The sequence below is a fragment of the Calonectris borealis genome, chromosome 1 (assembly GCF_964195595.1).
Source record: "Calonectris borealis chromosome 1, bCalBor7.hap1.2, whole genome shotgun sequence".
Lineage (NCBI taxonomy): Eukaryota > Metazoa > Chordata > Aves > Procellariiformes > Procellariidae > Calonectris > Calonectris borealis.
In genome coordinates this window covers 52,846,581-52,869,355 of record NC_134312.1, presented here as the reverse complement: position 1 = coordinate 52,869,355, position 22,775 = coordinate 52,846,581, and the positions used below count along the sequence as shown (strand labels likewise).

Below are 22,775 nucleotides of genomic sequence, written 5' to 3'. Positions count from 1 at the left end.
CGGACAAGCTATTTCAAAATCTTGCCTTAAAAATAGGACCAATAATCAACCGTTTTAGGATTTAATTCATTAAAGCTGACCATGCAGACACAAAGTTTTCTTGCATTTTATACAAAAAAAATACATTATCAAAACAAACAGTTGATTTAAAAACACACTGTGTACCTTTACTGTTCCATCTGTTGAGCAGCTAGCAACATATTCATCATTTGGTGAAAATCTACAGTGATTGACGGAATTTACATGACCCATCATCGTATTTCTACAATACTTTTTGTTCAAATCCCAAAGCTGCATGAGAAATAAACATATAAATATCATCATATTCATTAATTATTCAAAGACAAATTGTTCATATTCTTCTCAAAATCATACACTGGCAACCAAAACCTCAATTTTTTTTTCTTAGTTTTACCCACATGCTCATGGACTTGATGCTACGCCCCGGGCCACCCCACAATTTATAGAATCATAGAATCATAGAATCATACAGGTTGGAAAAGACCTCTAAGATCATCGTGTCCAACCGTCAACCCAACACACCATGCCCACTACACCATGTCCCTAAGGGCCTCATCTACACCTCTTTTAAATGCTTCCAGGGATGGTGACTCCACCACTTCCCTGGGCAGCCTGTTCCAAGGCCTGACCACTCTTTCAGTAAAGAAATTTCTCCTAATGTCCAAATTTACCTCCATCTGCTAACGTGCATGAAAATTATTAACATCAGAATTACATACAACTAGTAAAACTTTCTGTACAGTGCAGACAAGGCCCTTGAACAGCACAAAGTTACTGAAAGTTTCCTCAGACTGAGGAAGAAGCTTCCTCTTGCCTCCTTCCCTTTCAACTTTGAAGTTCAGAATTATGTAGCTTACACGTAATAACAAAAATGAAATCTCTCAGGTTAGTCTTGGACAGTCTGAATATCATCCTTGCCACATCAATACTAACCAAGTTAAAAGAGCATTCCATATGTTTTTTTGTTTAGGGCTTCTCCTCCCCACCCCTCTCACACACACTGTTTTCCAAGCCTATAGCCCACACTTCCTTTCTGTTTCCAAATTTCTTCCCTTTCTCCTACATAAAAAAAAAAAAAATCATGCATTTGACTGCTCAAGTGAGAGCTCAAAACAAGAACAGTCACTTGTACGGTGTTCTCTGAAAAAAAAAACAGACCCTTTTGATTATTGTGCATACTTCAGTTCTGTTATTCATTACTCATGAAAGTGTCGAACACTAAAATCTTAACCACGCTTACAGTATAAAAATTGCCATTTTAAACAAGTCTCTTCTAAATCTACCTTTTCCAAGGTGTCAGTCTCAGACAGCAAATGCATCTCCTGAGACATCAGCACGAAAGCCTTTTCTTTCCACCTTGACATCAGATCATAACTGTATTTTACCTCCAGTTTACAGAAGCATAAGCTCTTTTAAGAACTCTTCAGATGACACTTCACATTACAATTAAAACACCTCGCATCTTGCTAGCTACAGCTGGAAGAGACAGTTGTCCCCCTCACCAACAATCTCACTCCTTGCTGTCTACTCTCAACAGTTCTCTTACACTGGAACTGGGCAACTGAGCCACTACAGGGAACTAAACGAGCAGAAAACCAATCCCACCAAACAGAGGTTTTTGCCAAGTTGGCTCCTTGAACCATAACCACTGCAGAGTAAGATCAGCACACACACTGCAACAAAGTCAAGAATATATAGCCAGGGCAGCAGGACCATCATCTTCAGTGCCAATTAACTATAGATTTGCTCAGTTGTACTGTGAAATTGCAGTCTTATTTGCCACAGTCTACGTCTTCCTTGCTTCTTCTGTTTTCCCCCTTCCCTCAGATGCAGACTTCAGTTGCCCAGTTTCTGCTCTTTCTGTGCATACATACTGCCTCCCAGCCCGAACAGCGCCAGCTGGTTAACCTGACAATCCTCTTGCTTTGATTACTGTTATTGTCTTGGCTTCCACCTTCATTTCTTTACTATGCCAAATCACTTTAATAAAAAAAGTACCTGCTACACTTCCATAATCTTTTTTCAATCTTTCAGCATCCTTTTTTTTACATTATTAATGTTTTCAATCCTAAATTTCTGCCTTCGTTTTTCTTATGCTATTTTAATCAGGTATTTCACTCCCATACTCTCCCATTCCCATCCCACCCTCTAAAAGTCTTGCCACAACCCTCGCCTTCATGCCCTACCAATAGAGGACTTGCCCATTCTCCTTCGCTAAGCATAAACACTCCTTCTGTTCTGCCTTGTTGAAATTAGATTACAGAGCTGTAGTCAGTAGTCTTAATCTGTTGCCAACCCTTTTCTACCAGGCTTCTTAAAAAAACTTAATTTATAGTGTTTAAATATATTTATACATCAATAATTATCCTGTTATGATAAGCAGCATGAGAATAATCTCAACCTTTTCCACTTACTTTGATGAAAGTGTCATTTGAGCAGGTGGCTAAAAGATACTGACCATTTCTGTTATTGAACTGGCAGCAATTGACCTGCTCTGAGTGTTCTTCATATACACACCTACACTGGCCTGTTCTTGAATTCCAGATCTAGGAAGAATTGAAAGATGAAAAAGACTTTTAAATATATTTAAAGTACTTCATTTTAAAAAATCTGTAAACTATGCTGAAATACAGATAAAGCCCTAAAACATTCTTAGTAACACCTCAAAAATGTTTTGAAGATAAAGGGAAAGCATATATGTTTACAATTAGAAACAAGAAGTTATGAGGTGAAGGACATAATTCAGATTAGAATCTGATAAATACTGGAATTTCACCAAGGTTTTGCTACAATACTGAGGAATTAAAAATTCCAAATAATTCAGATGTAACAGAAAAAAAACATGAAAAAAAGAACTATGAACACATTCCTCTCATGTTATGGATAGGATTGGACTCACATTATGTTCTACTTAGAAAGAAACATCTGATAACACAAGTGAAATAAGTGGTAATTCTGTAAGTATGATGTTAACATTAAGAATCCTTTATGTTATGTAACAAGTTCGGCTTTTCTGTTTGTTTGTTAAGTAGTGAATTATTCACATAAGATTTAAGACAGTTAAAAAAACCTTTAATCTTAAGAATTTGCTCTAAGTTGGCCGAAACGGAAATTAGAATTATTAACTTGAAAAAAAATTGTCTGCTCTCCATTTCCTTACCTTCACTTTTTTATCAGCTGAACAAGTTGCTACAAATTCACCATCTGCAGAGAAAGCGCAACAAAGTATTTCATCATCATGGGCACTTATCTCCAGGAGTCTCTCTCCACTTTCTGCTTTAAACACCTGAAACAATAAAAAATAAAATCTTATAACTCACATACAATTTTAAAACACAAATATAAGGTTTTTTCTCTCAAACAGCTCTCTTTATATAAGCTCTTCATAAAATTGGTTTACTTTTGAAAGCATTTATAATTTCAGGGAAATTAATATAATAATTACAAAAATATTTAATTTGAGCTTCCATTTTGTAAGGATGATAGAAATTGTTAGGAAGAGAAATAGAGAAAATTGATTTTAAAAAAGATTTCTGTATGCAATGTGTGTATCATTAATGACTTTTTCTACTCTCATTCTTTATGCCTAAATCCATGTCCTTTCTCCGTATTTTTTAATAGTAATGGCAAAACACTGTATCTATTAACAAAATCTAAACTATTCTTAAAACTTCAAATTCCAGGTTTTTATATGTATGATATCCTTCTGTGGAAAGTAAGAATTTCAGCAGCAATTGATGATTTGGGGAACAAAGAAGAAAAAAGAAGAAGTGAATATTCATACAGGATGACACAAGTCTCAGTCTTGAGCTAGTCATAGGCAATAAAAGGACAGCTGGGGAAAAGTGTCACATATTAATCAATTTCCCAAAATTCTGGGATTTAACTTTACAATGGGGGGGGGGGGGAATAAAAAAAATCAGGTCTCCCTTTCTTCCTTAGGTTACATATTCTTAATTATTAAACCAAATCACAAGGTATTCTTTACAGCAGCGTTCAGGATATTACAATTGTGAAGTCACTGTTTTTTCCTTTACTTTTTCATTGAATGGGAATATCAATGACAATGAAATGGCTGGTATTTGTTCAAATAAGAACATAAATACTGAAGTAACAGGAAATCTACATTTACAGTAAATTCCGCAGAATATCTGTTCTTAATCTAGCAATCATTATTTTTTTATTTTACAGAAACAGTAGAAGTAGCCTTGAAAACTGAAAAGTTTAGGCCACCATTAGAAAAAACATGAAAAAGTTCAAAGTTAAACAATGAAAAAAGGATTATTGTGAATTTTCCTATTACTTCTTCAACAAAAGTTTAGTTTAAATGCAATCACAATCCACAGATTTTACTTTTTTGGGTAGAAAATGAAGAGAAAAATAAGCATTCTGCAGTCTCAATAATGAGGCCATTAAGTACAGAAGCCCAGCACAGTAACTTCAGCACAGCATAAAATGAGTACATCCACCACGCATCTCCTTAAGTGGATGCCATGATCATAATATTGTAGAAGCCAGCAAATAAAATAAATAAATAAAAACACAATAACACCACATTAAGTAGCCAAATGAACAGCAACTAAGCACCGCTAATATTATTACTTTAGTACTCAACTTATCAGGCATCCAAAACAATACCAAAGGCTTGCAGAAAAGTTGTTCTTTTCCCTTACCTTTGGCTGTCTGGAATATGGATACTTTACCAGGTTACTGGCTGGCTGATTGCTAGTTTTCTTGAGAGCTGGCTGGCTCCCCTCCAGGCAGACTGCTGGCAAATTTATATTAGTCACTTTCCTCTCTGTCTCCCCTAATCCACTTCCTAAGTACTTTGGGCCCATTTCCAGTCTAATACTGTCCTCAACTCCAGGGGTTCATTTTTCTCCCCAGATTTATTTATTTTGCATATGACAATTTACTAATTAAGCACCAAAGTAGCACAATATCCATTACCATCCCATGGAAATAGTAAAGCTATAACTAGAACATCTTACTGTTTCTCAGTTCTGTAGAAGGTCTGCTGTGACTGGAAATAACATTTTTGCAAGCAAGTATTAAATATGCTGGGGTGCATTACTTAGGCTGCGAGCTTTTCCGTATCATTAAAAGGCATCTCACGTTCACGTATTACACCGGTGAGGGTATAAACCCTGAAATCACACAGTTTAGCTTTTGAACCAGGAGGTAATGCTTATTGTTCTAAACATGCAACTTGATGTTTGCGTAATAATACATCATCTGTCTCCAGTATGTTCTAGATCCCTAGTATCTCCACATAACAGCAAAAGAAAAGCGACAGGACTGTTAACAAATGTTATCAAAATAGTACACAGCATCTCTTTTCACTCACGCATAGGTACCTTACCTGAAGTGTTTTATCAGCTCCACATGATGCTATTCTTTGTCTATCCTTAGAAAAGCAGGCATGATAAACTGCATCTCTATGTGGACGAACAACCAGACGGTAGAGGTTTTTCAAGGATTTTTTATTTCTACAGGGTAAGACAGTTGATTTTAGATAAGTAGGATTTCCTAGTGCCTTTTTAATATTGAAAATCCTCTATAAAAAGATAACACTTTTTCACACATCTTGAGCAGCAAGCTTTGTAATAAACCAACCAACCCACCCACTATACCTTACCCCTCAGCCTTTACGCTTAAGTAATAAGGGAAACACAAATTCTAACATTCACTCAGAGTTCTTATTGCCCTCCAATGTTACAGCTTAGAGATCAAGAAAGATAATACGTGCACAAGAAATTAACATGATACTTTATGGGCAAAGCTGTTGCATTGCAAGACACAGCCTTCCTAATGACATTTTTATGATCTGATACGTGCTATTTCCAAATACAAATTTCTTCCTGCAATTTCTTGTTCTCCTGCAGGTTCCTTTCCAAGCTTACACAAAAACATTTCTAAATTTGTTTAGATCTTAGTAAATTTACCCGATTTTCATAGCAATGACTCAGTTCTTACCACTATATATTTAAATAAAATCTATGACTATCACTGCATTTCAATCAGAGATTAAGTACAGAATCTAACACACCTTAGATGACTCTTGCCTCACTTTAACAAAAACTTCGAATTAGTAGCAATCATAATCATCCTGTTTAGCCAGATCTTAATACAGAAAGCTGTCACTGTAATAAGATGATTTTTGGTGATGAATAGATTGTTACAAGATTAATTTTTTTTTTTACAGGCAAAATGAATCAATGTACTTCAAGTTTTTATCATTACCAGCTTCAATCTTCAGGCTTAGCATTTAAATAATGGGTAAAACATCTCAGACAAAGTAGCTGCGCTTTAGAATGAAAGCAATTTTTCACTGCAAAATACCGACTCATCTAAGCCAACTTCTTTTTTTTTTTGCGTATTATAATAAAGCTAAAATTGCTGGTCAAGAGAGCAGTGTATTCTACTTACATATCCTACAAATCATTTTTAGAACCTTGCCCTAGGATGGGAGACAAAAACACCTGTCTCCGTTCTGTTGATTTCAGCCATGTTCTTCGTCATAAGTCTCCCACATCGAAGGTGAAAGCCCTGAACTACTAGAGATTGACTATTCTGAATTGTGCAACTTGAAGCGTTTTTGTTAGAATTCTGTTAGCTATGCAAAATGAAATAATCAAATATTCACAAGACCACCTGAATTCAAGTATGCCTGGATTAACCTGCCTGGTTTTTACCATAATTACCTGACATCATTTTTTAACAACCAAATACTGCAGATATCAGAACAGAAACATCAAACAGAAGAATTTAACAGAGACAGTTACATGGTCAGATGACTACTGGACTACGTCAGAAAAATGTTTAGATATGTATACTTTTTCCTTAAACAACTTCCAAAAATATGAAAACAGCAAAAAATTATTTAAATAGGAGAAATTTCAAGATTGGGTAGAGATTACAAAGCCTTTTAGTATTTCCCATCTCGCTACTTTCAAAAAATCTGCAAGTTAACACAAATGCTCTCCTTTTTAAAGCATACATTTTAGTAGAAAATCTAAAAACGTACTGTAACATACCCAATACTTCCACTACAATTCTAACTTTTTTCAAAAAAAAAAGAAATATTCAGAGAAGTTTCAGAATATCTTATTTTCATCCTTGTATAGTTATTTAAAAGGAACAATCACTGAGTACAGAAGTAAATATATTCCTTTATTTATTTCTATGTAATTATTACTAATTTGTGGCCTTACATATCCAGAGTTCCCCTCCGCCCACAAGTTCTTGAAAATTGTTTCACTCTCTTTCCCCGGAAAAAACACAGCAGTTCTTAAAAAGTTCCTTATAGATGTCCTCAGACATACATTGTATTTAGTTGTACATTAAATTATCTTATTGGATCAAGGGATCAGCATCTTGGATCAAGTCCATCAGCAGATGGACTGCAGCTACTTACATCCATTCCAAATAAAATGCTCCTGTTTCTCTTTGAGCATGTAGCTTGGCTTGCTGATACACCTCTGAAGTCTCTGGTTGGCAAAGACCCAGCTGTATAATGTCAGGAAATGGTTGCCGTCCAAGAAGGTGCCCATTTAAAGACAGAAATTCCTGGAAGTTCTCACGTACTGTGCTATTCTATGTACAGAGCAGATAATATTTGATAACATAGAAAGTGAATTTATCTCCTAAGTGCCGTTTGCTTTTTTAATTTTCTATGCAGTAATATTCTTACAGAAACACTTAGTTATATTTTTCTATTTAGTTCTATCAGCAAGTACATATGATAGACTGAAATATTTCATTATCCTATGAGAGCCTATTACCCTTATTTTTCAAATAAAGTGGTAACAGTGATTTACTCAATAAGCAGTCAGTGTGAAATATCAGAAAGACTCTTCCAAGCGGCCAACAAAATTCTATTCCTCCTCAAAAGCAGAGTACCATATGTACCCACCATTAGTTACTGTTGTTCACCTTAGTTAACTGAGTTCCGTGGTCAATTACTTGGGCACACAGTGAAGTTACAACTAAAACTAAAACTGAAAACTAAGTTTTCTTCATTTTTTTTTTCCCCCAAGTTAAACTTTAACTTAGTACTGGTTTTATGTTTCAGTTTTTTAAGCTTTCTATATATCTCATATATGCATACATCCAACAAAATGCAATTAAACATGGAAAAATATATTTGGAACAGACTGATCATTTACCTTTTAGTATCATACCTTTTGATCCAGGATTGAACTATATTCTACATATTCATGAATGAGATGAGCAGGCCCTACCAATTCTGTCTTAGCTTTAATCCAATCTAGAGAAAACATAAGATCACGGAGTTCCTACAAGAAATACAAATTTAAGTTCAGAGCATAAGTTCCACAACCGAATCTACTTAAGGGGAAAAAGAAAAGCACAGGAAATACATTAGGTATTTAATATGCTTCAGTACAATTGTCTCAAGTTAAAAACATAGGCAATTTCCTGTTTCCTGCATCTTACTCAATCAGATATAAAAATTCTGGGTATAGAAGGCTAAGCTTGTTGTTTTAATGGAAAGGACTGCTCTTTGATACATCTAGTCAGAGAAGGGATGGGACTACAAAGCAAATCTTGACTTTTGTAGTACACAAGACCTGGTTTAAGATACAACTCTGAAAAAGCTTCTTCTAGTCCAGTCTGGCAAAGATCATTCTGCTAATAGTTCTGCTCTGCTAGTTGTTCTTCCTAACAGATGTTAAATTTGAATGAAAGCAGAAAATCTTATAGTTGCATTTAACTTAAAAATGAGAAAGCTACTTAAAAGGCAATCAGAAACTGCAAATAGAATTACTAGAATAGAATACACTATTTCAGTTGGAAGGGATCTACAATGATCATCTAGTCCAACTGCCTGACCACTTCAGGGCTGACCAAAAGCTAAAGCATATTATTAAGGGTGTTGTCCAAATGCCTCAAACACTGACAGGCTTGGGGCATCGACCACCTGTCTAGGAAGCCTGTTCCAGTATTTGACCACCCTCTCGGTAAAGAAATGCTTCCTAAACCTCCAGTCTAAACCTCCCCTGGTGCAGCTTTGAACCATTCCCACATGTCCTACCACTTGATACCAGGGAGAAGAGATCAGCACCTCCCTCTCCACTTCCCTTCCTCAGGAAGCTGTAGAGAGCAATGAGGTCGCCCCTCAGCCTCCTTTTCTCCAAACTAAGCAAACCCAAAGTCCTTAGCTGCTCCTCATAGGACATTCCTTCCAGCCCTGTCACCAGCTTTGTTGCCTCCTCTGGATGCATTCAAGGACCTTCACATCCTTCTTAAATTGTGGGGCCAGAACTGCACACAGTACTCAAGGTAGAGCCACACCAACGCTGAATACAGCGAGATAATCACTTCTTTTGACCGGCTGGCTATGCTGTGTTTTGATGCACCCCAGGATGCAGTTTGCCCTCTTGGCTGCCAGGGCACACTGCTGACCCGTATTGAGCCTGCTGTCGACCAGCACCCCCAGATCCCTTTCTGCAGGGCTGCTCTCCAGCCACTCCTCTCCCAATTTGTACTTGTGCCTGGCATTACTCAGTCCCAGGTGCAGAATCCGGCATTTGGACTTGTTAAATTTCATCCCATTAATCATTGCCCAATGCTCCAATCTATCCAGATCCCTCTGCAAGGCCTCTTGTCCCTCAAGAGAGTCGACAGCACCTCCCAGTTTGGCATCATCAGCAAACTTGCTAATGGTCCATTCAACTCTTGCATCCAGATCGTTGATAAATATATTGAACAGAACTGGCCCTAGAACTGAACCCTGAGGAACACCGCTAGCGACCGGTCGCCAGCCAGATGTAGCCCCATTTGCTAGAACACTTTGAGCCCTACCCTTCAGCCAGTTCTTCACCCAGCGCACCATGAACCTGCTCACCTCACAGTTGGACTACTTGTCCAGAAGGATGTTGTGAGGGACAGTACCAAAAGCCTTACTAAAATCCAGAAAAACTACATCCAACGCCTTCCTTTCATCCACTAGGCAGCTGACTTTATCGTAGAAGGATATCAGATTAGTTAAACAGGACTTTCCCTTTATGAACCCATGTTGACTGTGCCCGATGATTTCATTATTCTTGAAATGCCCTTCAATAATACGCAGTATAATCTTCTCCATAATTTTTCCAGGAACCGAGGTTAGACTAACAGGTCTGTAGTTCCCTGGGTCTTCCTGCGCACCCTTCTTGCAGATTGGAATAACATTGGCTAGCTTCCAGTCAGCAGAGATCTCCCCAGACTCCCAAGTCCTTTGGTAGATGATCAAGACAGGTTCTGCCATAACACCTGCTAGCTCCTTCAGTACTCTGGGATGAATCAGATCAGGCCCCATGGACTTGTGAACATTCAGCTGATCCCTTACAATTTCAGTGTCCACAAATAGAAAGTCATGGTTCCCACAGTCATGGTCCTCCGACTCAGGGGACCAGGCAGCCCAAGGTCTGTCAGTATTACTAAAGACAGAGGCAAAAAAAAGCGCTGAATGTCTCCGCTTTTTCCTCATCCCTATTAGTCAGATGGCCATCTTCAACGAGTATTGGTCCAATGTTTTCTTTAGACCTCCTCTTGCTATTAACGTACTTAAAAAAGCCCTTCTTGTTAAAAAAAACATACTTGCTAGGATCAGAAAAACTGCTTAGAGACAACACTGCACAGGCTTAAAGTATATTCCAACTTAAAATCAGTAAATACTGCAAGGATTAAAAGATTATCATGGTTAAACAAAGGAGAAGAATTCCTCCCATCTTTATTAGGCTTCCAACAAATAGAAATCATGTCTAAATAATGAGAAATAAGTAATGTAAAGAGTGTAAACTCTGGGAAGCATACAGGCTAAAGAACTCTCAGAAGCTAATTCTACAAAATGTAGAAAGGCTAATAATAAAAACATTTTTCCAATACACTGAAATTAAAGAGACTGAAATAATGAAATAAGTATGATCCAAAAAAACTAGATTTGTAGCCCACATTAATTATGAAGGTTCTTATAAGATATAAGTATACAAAGTGTATTTTATATGATGAGTCAGATGAACCATCTCAAAAGAGGTTCAACTGAAAAGGTTTGAGTACATGTGAAATAAAGCAATTAGCAACCAGAACCAAATGTTATTCATGACAAGAATTCTGAAGACATTCAAGTGAAACTACTGAAGTACTAATCTTGCTGCACGATTTGCGTCTTATACTAGCTCAGTACCTAAAGAACAGTAGGTGGCAAAAATGACAGCAATTTTTTAAAGGCGCCAAGGCAATCCTGGGAACAAGAGGTTTGCCCATCTAACTCTTGCTAGATTTTTGTATGGCTGTTGAAATCTGGTAATACAGAGAATGAACTTTTACACATAAATCAGTATGACATAAAAGGAAAAAACTAACAAGACTTCCATAGAAATAATTAACTAATCCTATCGAATTATCTGAAGAAATCAATTTACTTGTATTATCATACAATAAAGCGAGGCTGGGTTTTAAAAAAAGTTTAGAGAAGACTTCTTATCAAAGTTTCTTCAAAAGGAAAAGAAAAACACAAACTATCATGATACAAGATAAGAAATCTTCTCAAGAACTGGTTGAAAAGACAAGACACAAAGGGTAGAAACAAAGTAACTTTCAGAAAAAACAGACAGTTTCACAGAGAGTGATTATCAGTGGAGTCCCTACAGGACTCAATGTTGAGTGTTTACCTATCTGCACAAAAGCCTGGGAAAAGAGAGGTTCAAGTGGGAAAAAGCCTGGGGGCAAAGGCAGGGGTAAGGGTAGGTTGAGAAGGGAAACAGAGGACACTAGTCAGAACTCACCTTCTGCATGTTGGCACCAGCCATGTGATACGCTAGAAAGTTATACCAGTACATGCAATCCTCTTGAGATGGAACAGGCATATTAAGTTTGTAATACTTCTTGTACTGATTTACTATGTTTTTATGTAGCTCCTGCAAAGTGAATCAAAACACACTTTCAGTTAATACTATATCAAGGTATGGACTGGTTTCAGTATTGTGGAATTACAATTATTATTAATACTATATTGTATATATTATTGAGGAAAAATAATATTATTATTATTTCTCAATCGTTATATATCAACAAATGAAATAAGAAAAGCTTACCTTCCAAAACTGTACACTTAACCTAATTTATTGCTTAAAACTTCTCCAGAAACATTCTCTGGATATTAAAAGACAGAAAAGCAAGCTGTTAACCTTCCTTCTTAGGTTGAGAACAGCTATCAAATCACTCTTCACATTAAATGTGGGTAGCCAGCAAAAAAAAGACCCTTATGTAGATCTAAAGCAAGTCTAAAAAACTTGCCTTTTCTTCATATCTACTCTTTCTGCCCAGTCCTTCAGAACTGATAAATTTATTGGGCCCAACTTATAGGTCTTCTCCCTGCAAGTATTGCCTTAAATTGAAAAAAGGAGTAAAAAGCACTTCTCTCTACTAAAGAAGAAACTTCCTATTCTGGTAGGGTCTTGATGCCTTTGGAATCATCAGTGGAATATTCCATCTCCTGCTGGAAAGGTCTTTGACACAGAAATAATGGATATACAGTCTTCTCTCAGTTTAGTTTCTTAGCTCCAAATGGAATCATCATGAAATCACTCCACAGTTTCAAGTTGAAAATAAATGTTTTTAATTACTCAGCATTAAGTTTAACTGCATTGTGGACCTATTCTATGAAGCTGCTCTGGATACTATTTAACAGAGGAGTATTTTCTGAAGGATGCCAAGCTTTGAAGAGTAAAGTTAAAAGTAGATTCATCAATACCCTACCTGAAGCTGGTTGCGATTCTTCTCTGTAAGAAAGTCAAGTTGAAGATCATGTAAATAATAATGGAATGACTTCCCATTACGATCACAGAACAATAGCGATTTGTTAACAAATTCCTGTAGTATATCTTCAACTTCTTCAGTTTCCATATCCCAAAGAATACAGAGAACCTAAAAAAGCACATTAAGACAGAAAAGAATCAGAACTAAGGGGTAATATGATTTGCATGGATATCATAAAAGGCTACCAATTAACTGACAACAAAACACATGCTAACAAATATAGACATATTACAAATGGTAATAAATTCAGTAAGTTACCAATTCTTCCATATCTTCCAGGACAGATAATACAAGTTATCCCATCTTTTGTCTATTTGTCCTGATTTATAGTCATCATATATTTTTCTTAAAGGAGACAAATTTCACGTAACAGTTTTTAAGCCTTCAGAAAGCTCAATTACAATCTAATTGAAGATCTATATACAGAATGCACATTAAACTACTGCACTACTGACAATAAAAGTCATGATACAATAATGGACCCGACCTACCCAATCTAGCAATTACTATTAAGTTACATACAACAATTATAAGTTCTATGAATTCTTTAAAGCTATTGTTTGTATCTCACTAAAAACGATGAGATTTCTGCATTGCTGTTATTACCTTAGTAGGTACTTTAACATCTTTTGGGAGGATAGAGAGGTCTTTATAGTAGTCTTTATAATTGTCATTCAGTTGCTCAACACTTATGGACATTGCTTCATCAAGGGCTTCATAATCATAAGAAGAAGATTTTCTTATTCTTTTAAACTGCTTATTCTGCAGCTGTTTGAGATAGTATTCCCAACGACTAGGGAAGTCTCGTAATAATGCACCTATCAAGGATATCACAAGAGGAGAACCTGAAAGAAAAGATTAATTTAATCTTAGAGGTTTTCAAGGAACACAAACCAATGGTTTAGTCAAGTGGTTGAATAAATCAGGTAATTTTCCCAATACATTGATTAAATTCTTGAGTTGTGGAGAACAAACAAAACATGTCATCCACGTAGACATCTGCAAACTCACCAAATTTAAGTGTAATGTCGGGGGGGGAAGATACACAGAACAAAACTACTCAAAAATTAACATGAGACACTTCCACTTAGTTTAAAAAACCAAAAAGCATTTAACAAACACTTGTGTTTTACTTAAGGCATACAGTATTCAAGAATGTTCCCCCCTCTTTCTAGATCAAAACCTAGAAGAAAAAAAATACATTTGGTGGTAAATGGTATCTTAAAGACCGGCAAATATACCTTTGCATTCCCTTACAAGGCAGTTAGCTTGTTCTGGCAGTTCTGATACTTTCATATTCACAAATAGGGATAAAACCTCCAGTCCTTTCTCATGCGCTAGTCCACTTTCCACATGAACCTCGTATTTATTGCCTAGACATAGAAACATCGAAAAAATTCAAAAGAATGTAAAATATCCTATGGAAATTGAGAATATTTGCCAGGCAAAATCTGGAGCAAAGGACCTGGCTCATGATTTTATCCATAGTATTTCATATGCTTGGTACTAAGAAGAGTATAAATTCTACTCATCAGAATCAAGTTTGCATTAGAGAGACAAAAAAATTAGACTATAATCTAACAATTACAAATGCATTATGGGCATGTTGTAGCAGTGACTGCTTAATAGCATAGAGATAATCAGTCTAACAGCAGCAGTGTCACACAGGTTAATATATCCTGTTGAGAATCACTGCACTCTTCAATGTAGACATATAACTTTCAGGATAACATATAACATCTATTTCATGAAGAGCATAAAGTCTTAGAGAGCAGAATTCTAAAACTTTGTCACTTGTGCACAAGTTAATAGACATAGATTCTATCAGATTATTTTAAAAGTTCACAGGAATAAACTGCATACATATACACACACAATCTGTGGTGCAGGAGAGGAAACTGTTTCTTACCAGCCACAGCATCTGTTACACTCCTGTCTCTGCTGGTGATAAGAACCTGACACTGATTATCAAATGCTTTTAATACCCAGGAATCCCAAATGTCGTCCAGGATCAAAAGAGATCTAGTGCAAGAAGAAATATTGCAGATTTCAATTCAACTATTAGTGCTAAAATACAGTATTTCATTTTAATAATGAAAGAACATTTTCAGAATTTACAATGTATCACTGCATAATTTTTTATATCAATATGTAAAATATCTTGAGAGCATTAAACACTGTGCAAGAAAGCTGAACGCGAGTATCTCAAAAAAATAAGTTTTTACCACTTATTGCTTTATAGCTACAATTGAAGTGTAAGCAATAACGTTTTGACAAATATTTCCACTAGTAGATGCCAAGAAAAACAGAAATATTTACTCTGGTTTTCATGTCATCAGATACCATAAATGAAGAAAAAAGTTGTATAGGACTAGATAACAACTCTGCTTGACACAGGCTAGTGATAAGCTTTGTGGGAGAAACCATTTGAGTTTCCTTTTGACTCGAGAGTTTTCAGTGTTGTTCTTGTATCTTCGGAAAGCTATACGAGACTAATCCTGTTGTGAAGGAATTGTCTTGGATGATGATGCTCTTTTTACATAAACAACATTTTATAGTGACTACTTATTCAAATCCTATGGCTAGTCACATTGGTAGGTTACTACATGGAATCTTACCGGAATAATGTATAGTAGACTTCCCTACACCTGCCTATATCTGAAAACTGTTTTTAAAAGGTTGGTTCCAAGGGAGCAAGAAGTCAAAAAGATGGGCTGGCAAGTAGATTTATGAAAAAAAAAACCAGCTATTTGCTTTCTGTGTGTTTTCTTGAGGAAAGAAAGTTATTGAAACCCAACCCTGTAAATTGTTTACATTTACTTTTTTTTTTTTTTAAAAAAGGGATGGAGTTTTCGCTACACTAATTATTGGTTAAATTGTCCAATTCCCACTGAAGCATGCCAAGACTTCCGCATTTTTCTTCAGCTAAATGAAGAAAATGCCATCAATGCCTGTAACTAGCGATTTTATCCTTCATAAACACATGCATACGCATTATACCACATTTTCAAAGTTGCATATAAGTATTGGATACCCATATTTAATTTTTATACAATTCCTCTATTAACACCCTTCTGATAAATTAGAAGGTTTACAGGAATACTATCATAGCCATAAATGACTAATTTTGTGGTACTTTCACACTTGAAAATATGTTGGGCAGTATGAATTACTGATTTTATGTTGTTAATTAATCTAAGAACTTCAAAGTCCTCGCAGTCTTTTGGTACCAGTGACTTTCTTCCCCAACTACACCAACAAATTTTAAATCCTAATTAGGATTATAAAAAAAAAAAATTAAAAAAAAAACCAACCAAAAACCCAAAAAAACCAAAAACCCAAACCAATGTGATAATGATCACAGGAGATTTAAATCTGAAATTTCTTACTTTAAAGAATATCATAGCTTCAATTTCTTCAACCATAATCCCACAAAATACATAATGCTATTTTGCTCTAAAAGTTTTCATTTGACTAATACTTTAACCCCAAGAAATGTACTGGATTCACAATTTGAATCCTTTGACTAATACTTTATTCCCAAGAAATGTACTGGGTTGACTATGTGAATCCAGAAATAGCTGAAATGACTTTTTGTCACCAAAGAGAATTCCAGTGCAGAGCAAGCTCCACAAGCCACAGAACTAGCGAAGCTTGGTTTCCAATACACTTGCACCATATGAACCTCACTCCCCAGTACATTCCCCTCTACCTCCTCCCATGCCCACTATGATTTCCCAGGTAACCCATCATCAGCAAGACTTTTAGTTTGTTCTTACAGCACTCTCACATATACCTAACTGGGCAGGATGCAGCACAGGCTGTAGTCTGTCCCCAGCCTATGTATCCAAGCTGGCCAATTAGCAAGGCAACAAAATATGTTTCCCTTCAATTCATTCTGTATACTCCCTTTCGCCACTGAAGGCACCTACTTGGATTTCTCTTCTTTATCCAACTGTCAATTTTCTTAAACTTACAGAATTTTCAAAGATACAAAGTTCCTACCTTTACAGTCAATTTTGGCAATATGCTCAAAGTGTTTAGGATAGAGGAGAAGAAGGGAAAGGAAAAACAAGACTAAGACGAACAGTGTGATCACATTAATATGGTTTCGAAATGGCGAAAAGCAGTCAGACTAGAAAAGTTTTACAATCAATTCTTGTCCCTTTTCCTTGAGGCGCAGTCATTCTCTGCAATACTCCTATCTAACATCTGTTACTTTATCTTGAAACAGATTAATGAACATTGCCAGGTCAACGGTATCTGGCAATCTATACGGAAGACACTGCCACAGCTGGCATTGAAATGCCCTCAAATAAAACCAAGTGCCTTATTGTTTCCAAAGCTGGCATTTTCTCTTTTCCGCTTAATTTCCTCAGCATACAGGTGCTCTTTTGACAAAACACAATAAGCACCTCTTAAATGATTCATTACAAACAATATAGCATAGCGCTATATTAACAGTGCTAGGCTGTCATGTTACTTGGCTATAGAGTAGCTGCCAATGTCTGGAACAGTTCATGATGCCATCGGGATACACCTTCCAACAAAATAGCACACAGTTCTCCCTTCTACTCAGAAGAGACTGTAAGGTTGTGCATGAATTAAACATCCAAATTCTTCTGTATTGAAGAGTTTTGTTTTGTTTGTTAATGAATGAAAAATAAGAATTGTGTCAATGGAGACAACCACTTAACATATTTCAGGGAAACCTGCACTTTCAGTTGAAAATGTCTGGTTTGCACTTTTCATATACGACTTCCACAAAAAGTGAAAGATTTCTTGTGAAGGACTTGGCAGTGGTTTTCACCTCTTTTCTTTGCAAGGAAGATTTTTTTTTCCCCTGTACAAAAATGCCAGTATTCTTCTACTCTATGACATCTATAAAGATCACAAGGTTGGAGTATTATTTCTGAGATATCTCACTCAGGTGCAGGCTTGTTTAGTTGAGTACAAATTTTCCCAGAGAGTAATGAAATCCTCACAAATAACAAAAACTATTGCTCAAAGATGAAAAAAGCCATGCAGTGACTCAGATGCTGCTTGATTAAATCAAGTCACTTTTCCTGAAGTTTGAAAGCAATTGGTTTCTTGGCGATAACTGATCATAGCATGAAAACCTGCTTTCACTTTGATAACTCTAGACCAAAGACTTTAAAAAGACATCAGCTGTTCCAGAAAGGAAAAATTTTCTGCAGCGATACACATCCTTTTACTGCTGTATGATCCTCATACATCAATGAAGCATTCTCCCGACACAATGAGAACACTGAAAGTTAGCGCAATTCTTATTTCCAACTGTTCGTTCCCAACCTTCATTATTCAATGACTAATAATTTTTCAAGCGAATGTGACTCCTGCATAGCTGGTTAACAAATTTTGTTAGCAGAAGCCTTATTAGCCTACTAAATATATTCATATCCAGGACAAGCCTACAATGTGTCCCTTAAGTTACTCCATTAAAAAAAAACATCTAAACAGGGACAGAGTTATACTATGTATATTATACACCTGCCTCTAGCAACTATTTACCCTTCAGCTTTTGTACACTTATCTGAACTTATTTATTCTCTTACCGTATCTAAGTCAGTAATTTAGAAAATTTTAACAGGAACCCCTATACAAGAATTAAAATTCTAGAACTATTGTTAGCTTCACCTTGAATAATACTCCCCAATTGTCTACAGGAAAACAGAAAAAGGGAAAGCAAAAAGTGGAAGAGGTAGGAAGTTGGTTTTAAAAAAAAAAAAAAAACAAAAAAACCGCAGCACAGAGACATGTAACCACAACACAGACACCTTAGACGATTAGACCAAAGTTATTCTGCAAAGTTTTATCAGTTAATAGAATAGTGTTTCATTTTACTAACATCACCTGGGATATTTGCGGAGCATCAGCAAACGAAGACGATCTTTAGCCTCCTCAATGTTAAGTGGTGGCCTTTGTGAAAGAGTAGAGTCATTTTCTAATCTACTACAGAGATTCTGAAGTTTTATTAGGAGCCCTGCTTTGTCCTGTTTTCCAACAGAGATCCAGTGAACTCCTCCTGGAAAGTAATCTAACAAGAAAAGCAATATTAATTATGCTATACATTTAAAATCAGAAATATTTAATAGCAGCTTACAATAGCAATCAATTACTCAATTTCAATTAAAATATAAAACTGTAAAGTCTATTGCAAGCTAACCTTGCAACTCTACCACTAACACAGGAGGATGGTTCTACAAGACTACTATTTTTTATTTTTAAAGGAACAGGCTCTGTAGGGCAAGGTCCCACAGAGAATTCACACTGCTCTCGTCCCTCCCCTACACATATCTTCCTGCCTGTCTCTCGACAATCCTTTCTGCATCCATCTTCCTGCTAGTCTGACTTAGCATTTACTTTTTTCACCCTGTACTATTGCAGGAGTTCAGAGTCTGGGATGTAAAAACTATCCCAAAACAGCGAACAAGACGACTCTAGAAGAGTCAGCTGCAGCAGAGGATGCCGTAGTTTCTATCTCTACATCATGTTTGCTAATGCCCGAGTTCCACTTTTGCCTCCAAGGGTCCTATGCCGGGGTGCGGGGGGGAAATCATTAAATGGTTTCATTTATCATCTGCTTTAAGCTAAAGTGATACTAGTGTAATCACTCCACAAATGCCTGTCATTATTAAAATATATGCAAAAGTTAGAGCAAGATTTTTTTAAAGTCACATAGCAAGGGGAAGAGTCTGAGGACTTAACAAGAAATGCCCAAAACAAATATAAACTAAATACGATTATTTTGCACTAACAGAAATAACAATTTCAAGTTAATTAAGGATGTATCTACTCTCATAAACCAAAGCAGATTCCAAGGTGAAAAGCTATTCAGAATCTTTTCCCATAAATTAGTAAAATATTTAGTGGTCCTAGAGCACTAAATAGTTATGAAAGCTGTAAATTGTAAGCAAATATTTCAGAAGCACCTAAGGAATTTAGAAACCTAAATCCTAAATTACTTTTCAAGATGACATAAGATACTTTGCCATATATGTCCAATATGCATATACCTGTAGTAATTTTTATAAAAATATAGACGTTTTTCTAAAAGTACCTTCCAAGAGCTGATGATCCCTTAAAGCTTCTGCTGTTAAAACAGTCTTCCCACAGCCTGCCATTCCGTAAACTGTGACCCAGCCTGGATCACTTCCCAAGCAGCACAGTTTCTGTTTAATAGCATCTACCAGTTTTGGCCGAGTGACAAACACAACCGGTCTCTGTGGTACACCTCCTTCACAGAGAATTGTCTTAACTAAAGTTAAAAACAAGAAACATGAAAATAAAAAGTAATTTCTGAATGTGATGCCTCTTCAAACCAAACAACTCCCTACCCCAAATAACTCGCAGGCTCCCCCCACAAACTTGTGTCCCATACAAATGCTTTAAAAACAACACCAAATACTGAAAAAATATTGCTTTTTGGAAATAAATTAATTAACAGGTAGCTAGCTTCCCACCTAAAATAGTATCCCAATTAATAACTACATTTTCTGCAAGCTAGTTACATCAATCCCTAGAATTGAAAAGATAATTAACAACTCCAGTAGAAACTGCGGTAAACAAACACAGGAACTCAATGTTACTATACCCAAGTGTCAAGTCACTTTCTCAGCCAGAAGTTACTGCCCCAATGGACGCAGCAGAAAAGAAAGCATGCTGTGTAAGGCTTCTACTTTGTAGTTAACAGCACAGCATTGTGGTCCAAGCAAGACTTCCTCAGATTTAAGCTAAGATAGCATGACTTGCAATAGAGCGGGTAAAGCACAGCAGAAAAGGAAATGTGCACTTTATTTGTTCACTGCTGGCCACAGAGTGGCCATATGCAGTGCCATATTATACTGATAAGCTTTAGGAAATCTTAGTCAAGTAATCAAAATTCCACATGTCTATGACACTTCTTAAAATGTAGAGTGACAGTAAATAGGGCATTTAGTCATATGCAGTTAGAAGGTTCTTCCTGTTAGAAACTACCAATTTATTTCATGTCAATCAAAGATGACACTGATGACAATATAGGTAAAAGTTAGGAACTTATTTAGGGTAACTAAAAGATCTGGTGGAGAGAATTAAGCAACCTAATAACTAGATCAACTATTGGAATGTAGGCTGAGAGATTACAGATTACCCTTCAAGAGAAATGTCAGAATTTTGGAGGCTACAACTTTTTATGTTAGATTCAATTTCTTTAATATATACAAACACGAGTCTTTCTCTCACATACAACAAAAATGTTACAATCTAGAGAAATCTGTGAGAGCTTCAAGTTTCCCATCTGTCCTGGTTCCGGCTGGGACAGAGTTAACTTTCTTCCCAGTAGCTTGAGGGGTGTGCTGTGTTTTGGGTTTGGTATGAGAGGAGCATTGATGGCCCATTGATGCTTTGGTTGTTGCTGGGTGGTGCTTGCACTGGGGAGACTTGGTTTCTCTTTTCGGCCTCCCATGCCCTGGCACATGCAGGGGAAGCTCTAGGGAGGGCGGAGCCTAGCCGGGGTGGTTGACCCAGCTGGCCACACCATCTTTTAAAATAAACATTAATAAATATGAACATTTTCAAGATGACCTACAAAAGTCATAATTGTTGTAACTCTCCTGCCACATTAAATATATGAAATACAGAAACAGTGACACTGCCAAAACAAGTGAATGCACCAACTACTCCTTTTTCATTGAAACAGGTATTATAGACCATCACTTAGTAAGGAATAAAAAATACAACTTGTCTTTACTTTCAAGCACAGGGACTGCTGTAGTTATACTGACCATAGGAAGTCATTCCATCCATTGAACTCTTTCCATTACTGGAGGAGATGGCAGGGATGCCGTCCTGAAGAAGCGCAGCAAGATCTCTGTACCCTTCATGAAGTAGTGCATTATAAAAGGATCTATATGAATTATTATCTTTTGTAAGAATAATGTTTATTAGCATAGCTGCTCGCTCCTTCTGTGTATTCTAGAAAAACATTAAAAGAGATGTTATAAAAAACTAAGAGACCTTAGAAATCATGTAATCTACCACTGTCAGTTACAGACTGTGTTTATACCCTTCAACTGTGAAATAGCCTTCAACTTGACCAAGCCCTTAACTCAACCTTAACACAACTCAAGTGTGATAAAAACTGCATGCCAGGCATATGCTTAAGAATTTGCTGAATCCAGGAATGAGATAGACAGAAAGTGTTATTTTCAAAAAGAACGATAAACCATATGAGCAGACTAGGTAGATAAAAAACAGTGAGAGACAATTCTACCTGTTGTTTCACTTTCTCCTCCTCCTGTAATGTCAGTACTTCGTCAGAAATCATACGATCCATAATATAAGAGGTCTTGATGTCTTTTTCCAATGCTTGGCGATTCATAAGTAAATAATTTCTACTCTTCACATCCATATTTCTTCAGTGTTTCAAAAAAAAAAAAAGGCAGAATCAGAACATAACTTACATAAGTTACAAGTACAAGGAAAAGAGTTTTAAAATAGCTTATGAATTTTGGTTTTAAAGTCAGAAAAAGTAGCAGAGCAGCTGCATTAGAGGAAAATACAGTGAAGTTTCAGGCAAGCTCATACTACAAACTGCAGAAAGCTAAAAAATTTAGTTGTTTTTTTTTACTTTTTGTCTTGTTAAAGAGATTTTCATACTACTGTTATATGAATTTAATTACACTGTGTATAACCCACTAGTCCAGCTTGGCTGGACAGCACAGTATCATCAAGAAAACACTGGAAAAATCTAATATCATTCCTTTTCAACAGAGTAAAAAAAGGCATATTAATAGTTAAGTTGTAATTGTTCACCAGCTACTGTGAACATGAATAGTATTCTTGAAATATTATTTAGATGCCATATGTTATTATGTTTAATAAAAACATTCAGCTGAGCATTATGACAATTAATCTGACTACAGTATTTC

At 36.2% G+C, this 22,775-nt stretch overlaps 1 protein-coding gene across 10 annotated transcripts in view; it reads right to left on the bottom strand.

Moving 5' to 3' along the window:
- APAF1 (apoptotic peptidase activating factor 1) overlaps positions 1 to 22,775 on the bottom strand; it is a 39,309-nt gene that overhangs the window by 14,970 nt on the left and 1,564 nt on the right. For 5 of the 10 annotated variants that reach the window (XR_012673899.1, XM_075151733.1, XM_075151712.1 and 2 more), the window contains 15 exons: positions 22,118 to 22,259; positions 21,630 to 21,819; positions 19,925 to 20,122; positions 18,718 to 18,901; positions 14,753 to 14,865; positions 14,085 to 14,216; positions 13,450 to 13,688; positions 12,784 to 12,951; positions 11,811 to 11,942; positions 8,205 to 8,318; positions 7,439 to 7,617; positions 5,384 to 5,510; positions 3,182 to 3,307; positions 2,436 to 2,567; positions 166 to 291 (listed from right to left, as the gene is read on the bottom strand). Coding sequence is in view for 9 of the 10 variants with exons in the window: in XM_075151733.1 (XP_075007834.1) it covers positions 166 to 291; positions 2,436 to 2,567; positions 3,182 to 3,307; positions 5,384 to 5,510; positions 7,439 to 7,617; positions 8,205 to 8,318; positions 11,811 to 11,942; positions 12,784 to 12,951; positions 13,450 to 13,688; positions 14,085 to 14,216; positions 14,753 to 14,865; positions 18,718 to 18,901; positions 19,925 to 20,122; positions 21,630 to 21,819; positions 22,118 to 22,255 (2,298 nt within the window). In the remaining variant the exon portion in view is untranslated. Of the gene's footprint in view, positions 1 to 165; positions 292 to 2,435; positions 2,568 to 3,181; positions 3,308 to 4,694; positions 4,790 to 5,383; positions 5,511 to 7,438; positions 7,618 to 8,189; positions 8,319 to 11,810; positions 11,943 to 12,783; positions 12,952 to 13,449; positions 13,689 to 14,084; positions 14,217 to 14,752; positions 14,866 to 18,717; positions 18,902 to 19,924; positions 20,123 to 21,595; positions 21,820 to 22,117; positions 22,260 to 22,775 lie in introns of those variants that run through there. The other 5 variants (XM_075151750.1, XM_075151742.1, XM_075151762.1 and 2 more) reach the window with 5 other exon arrangements.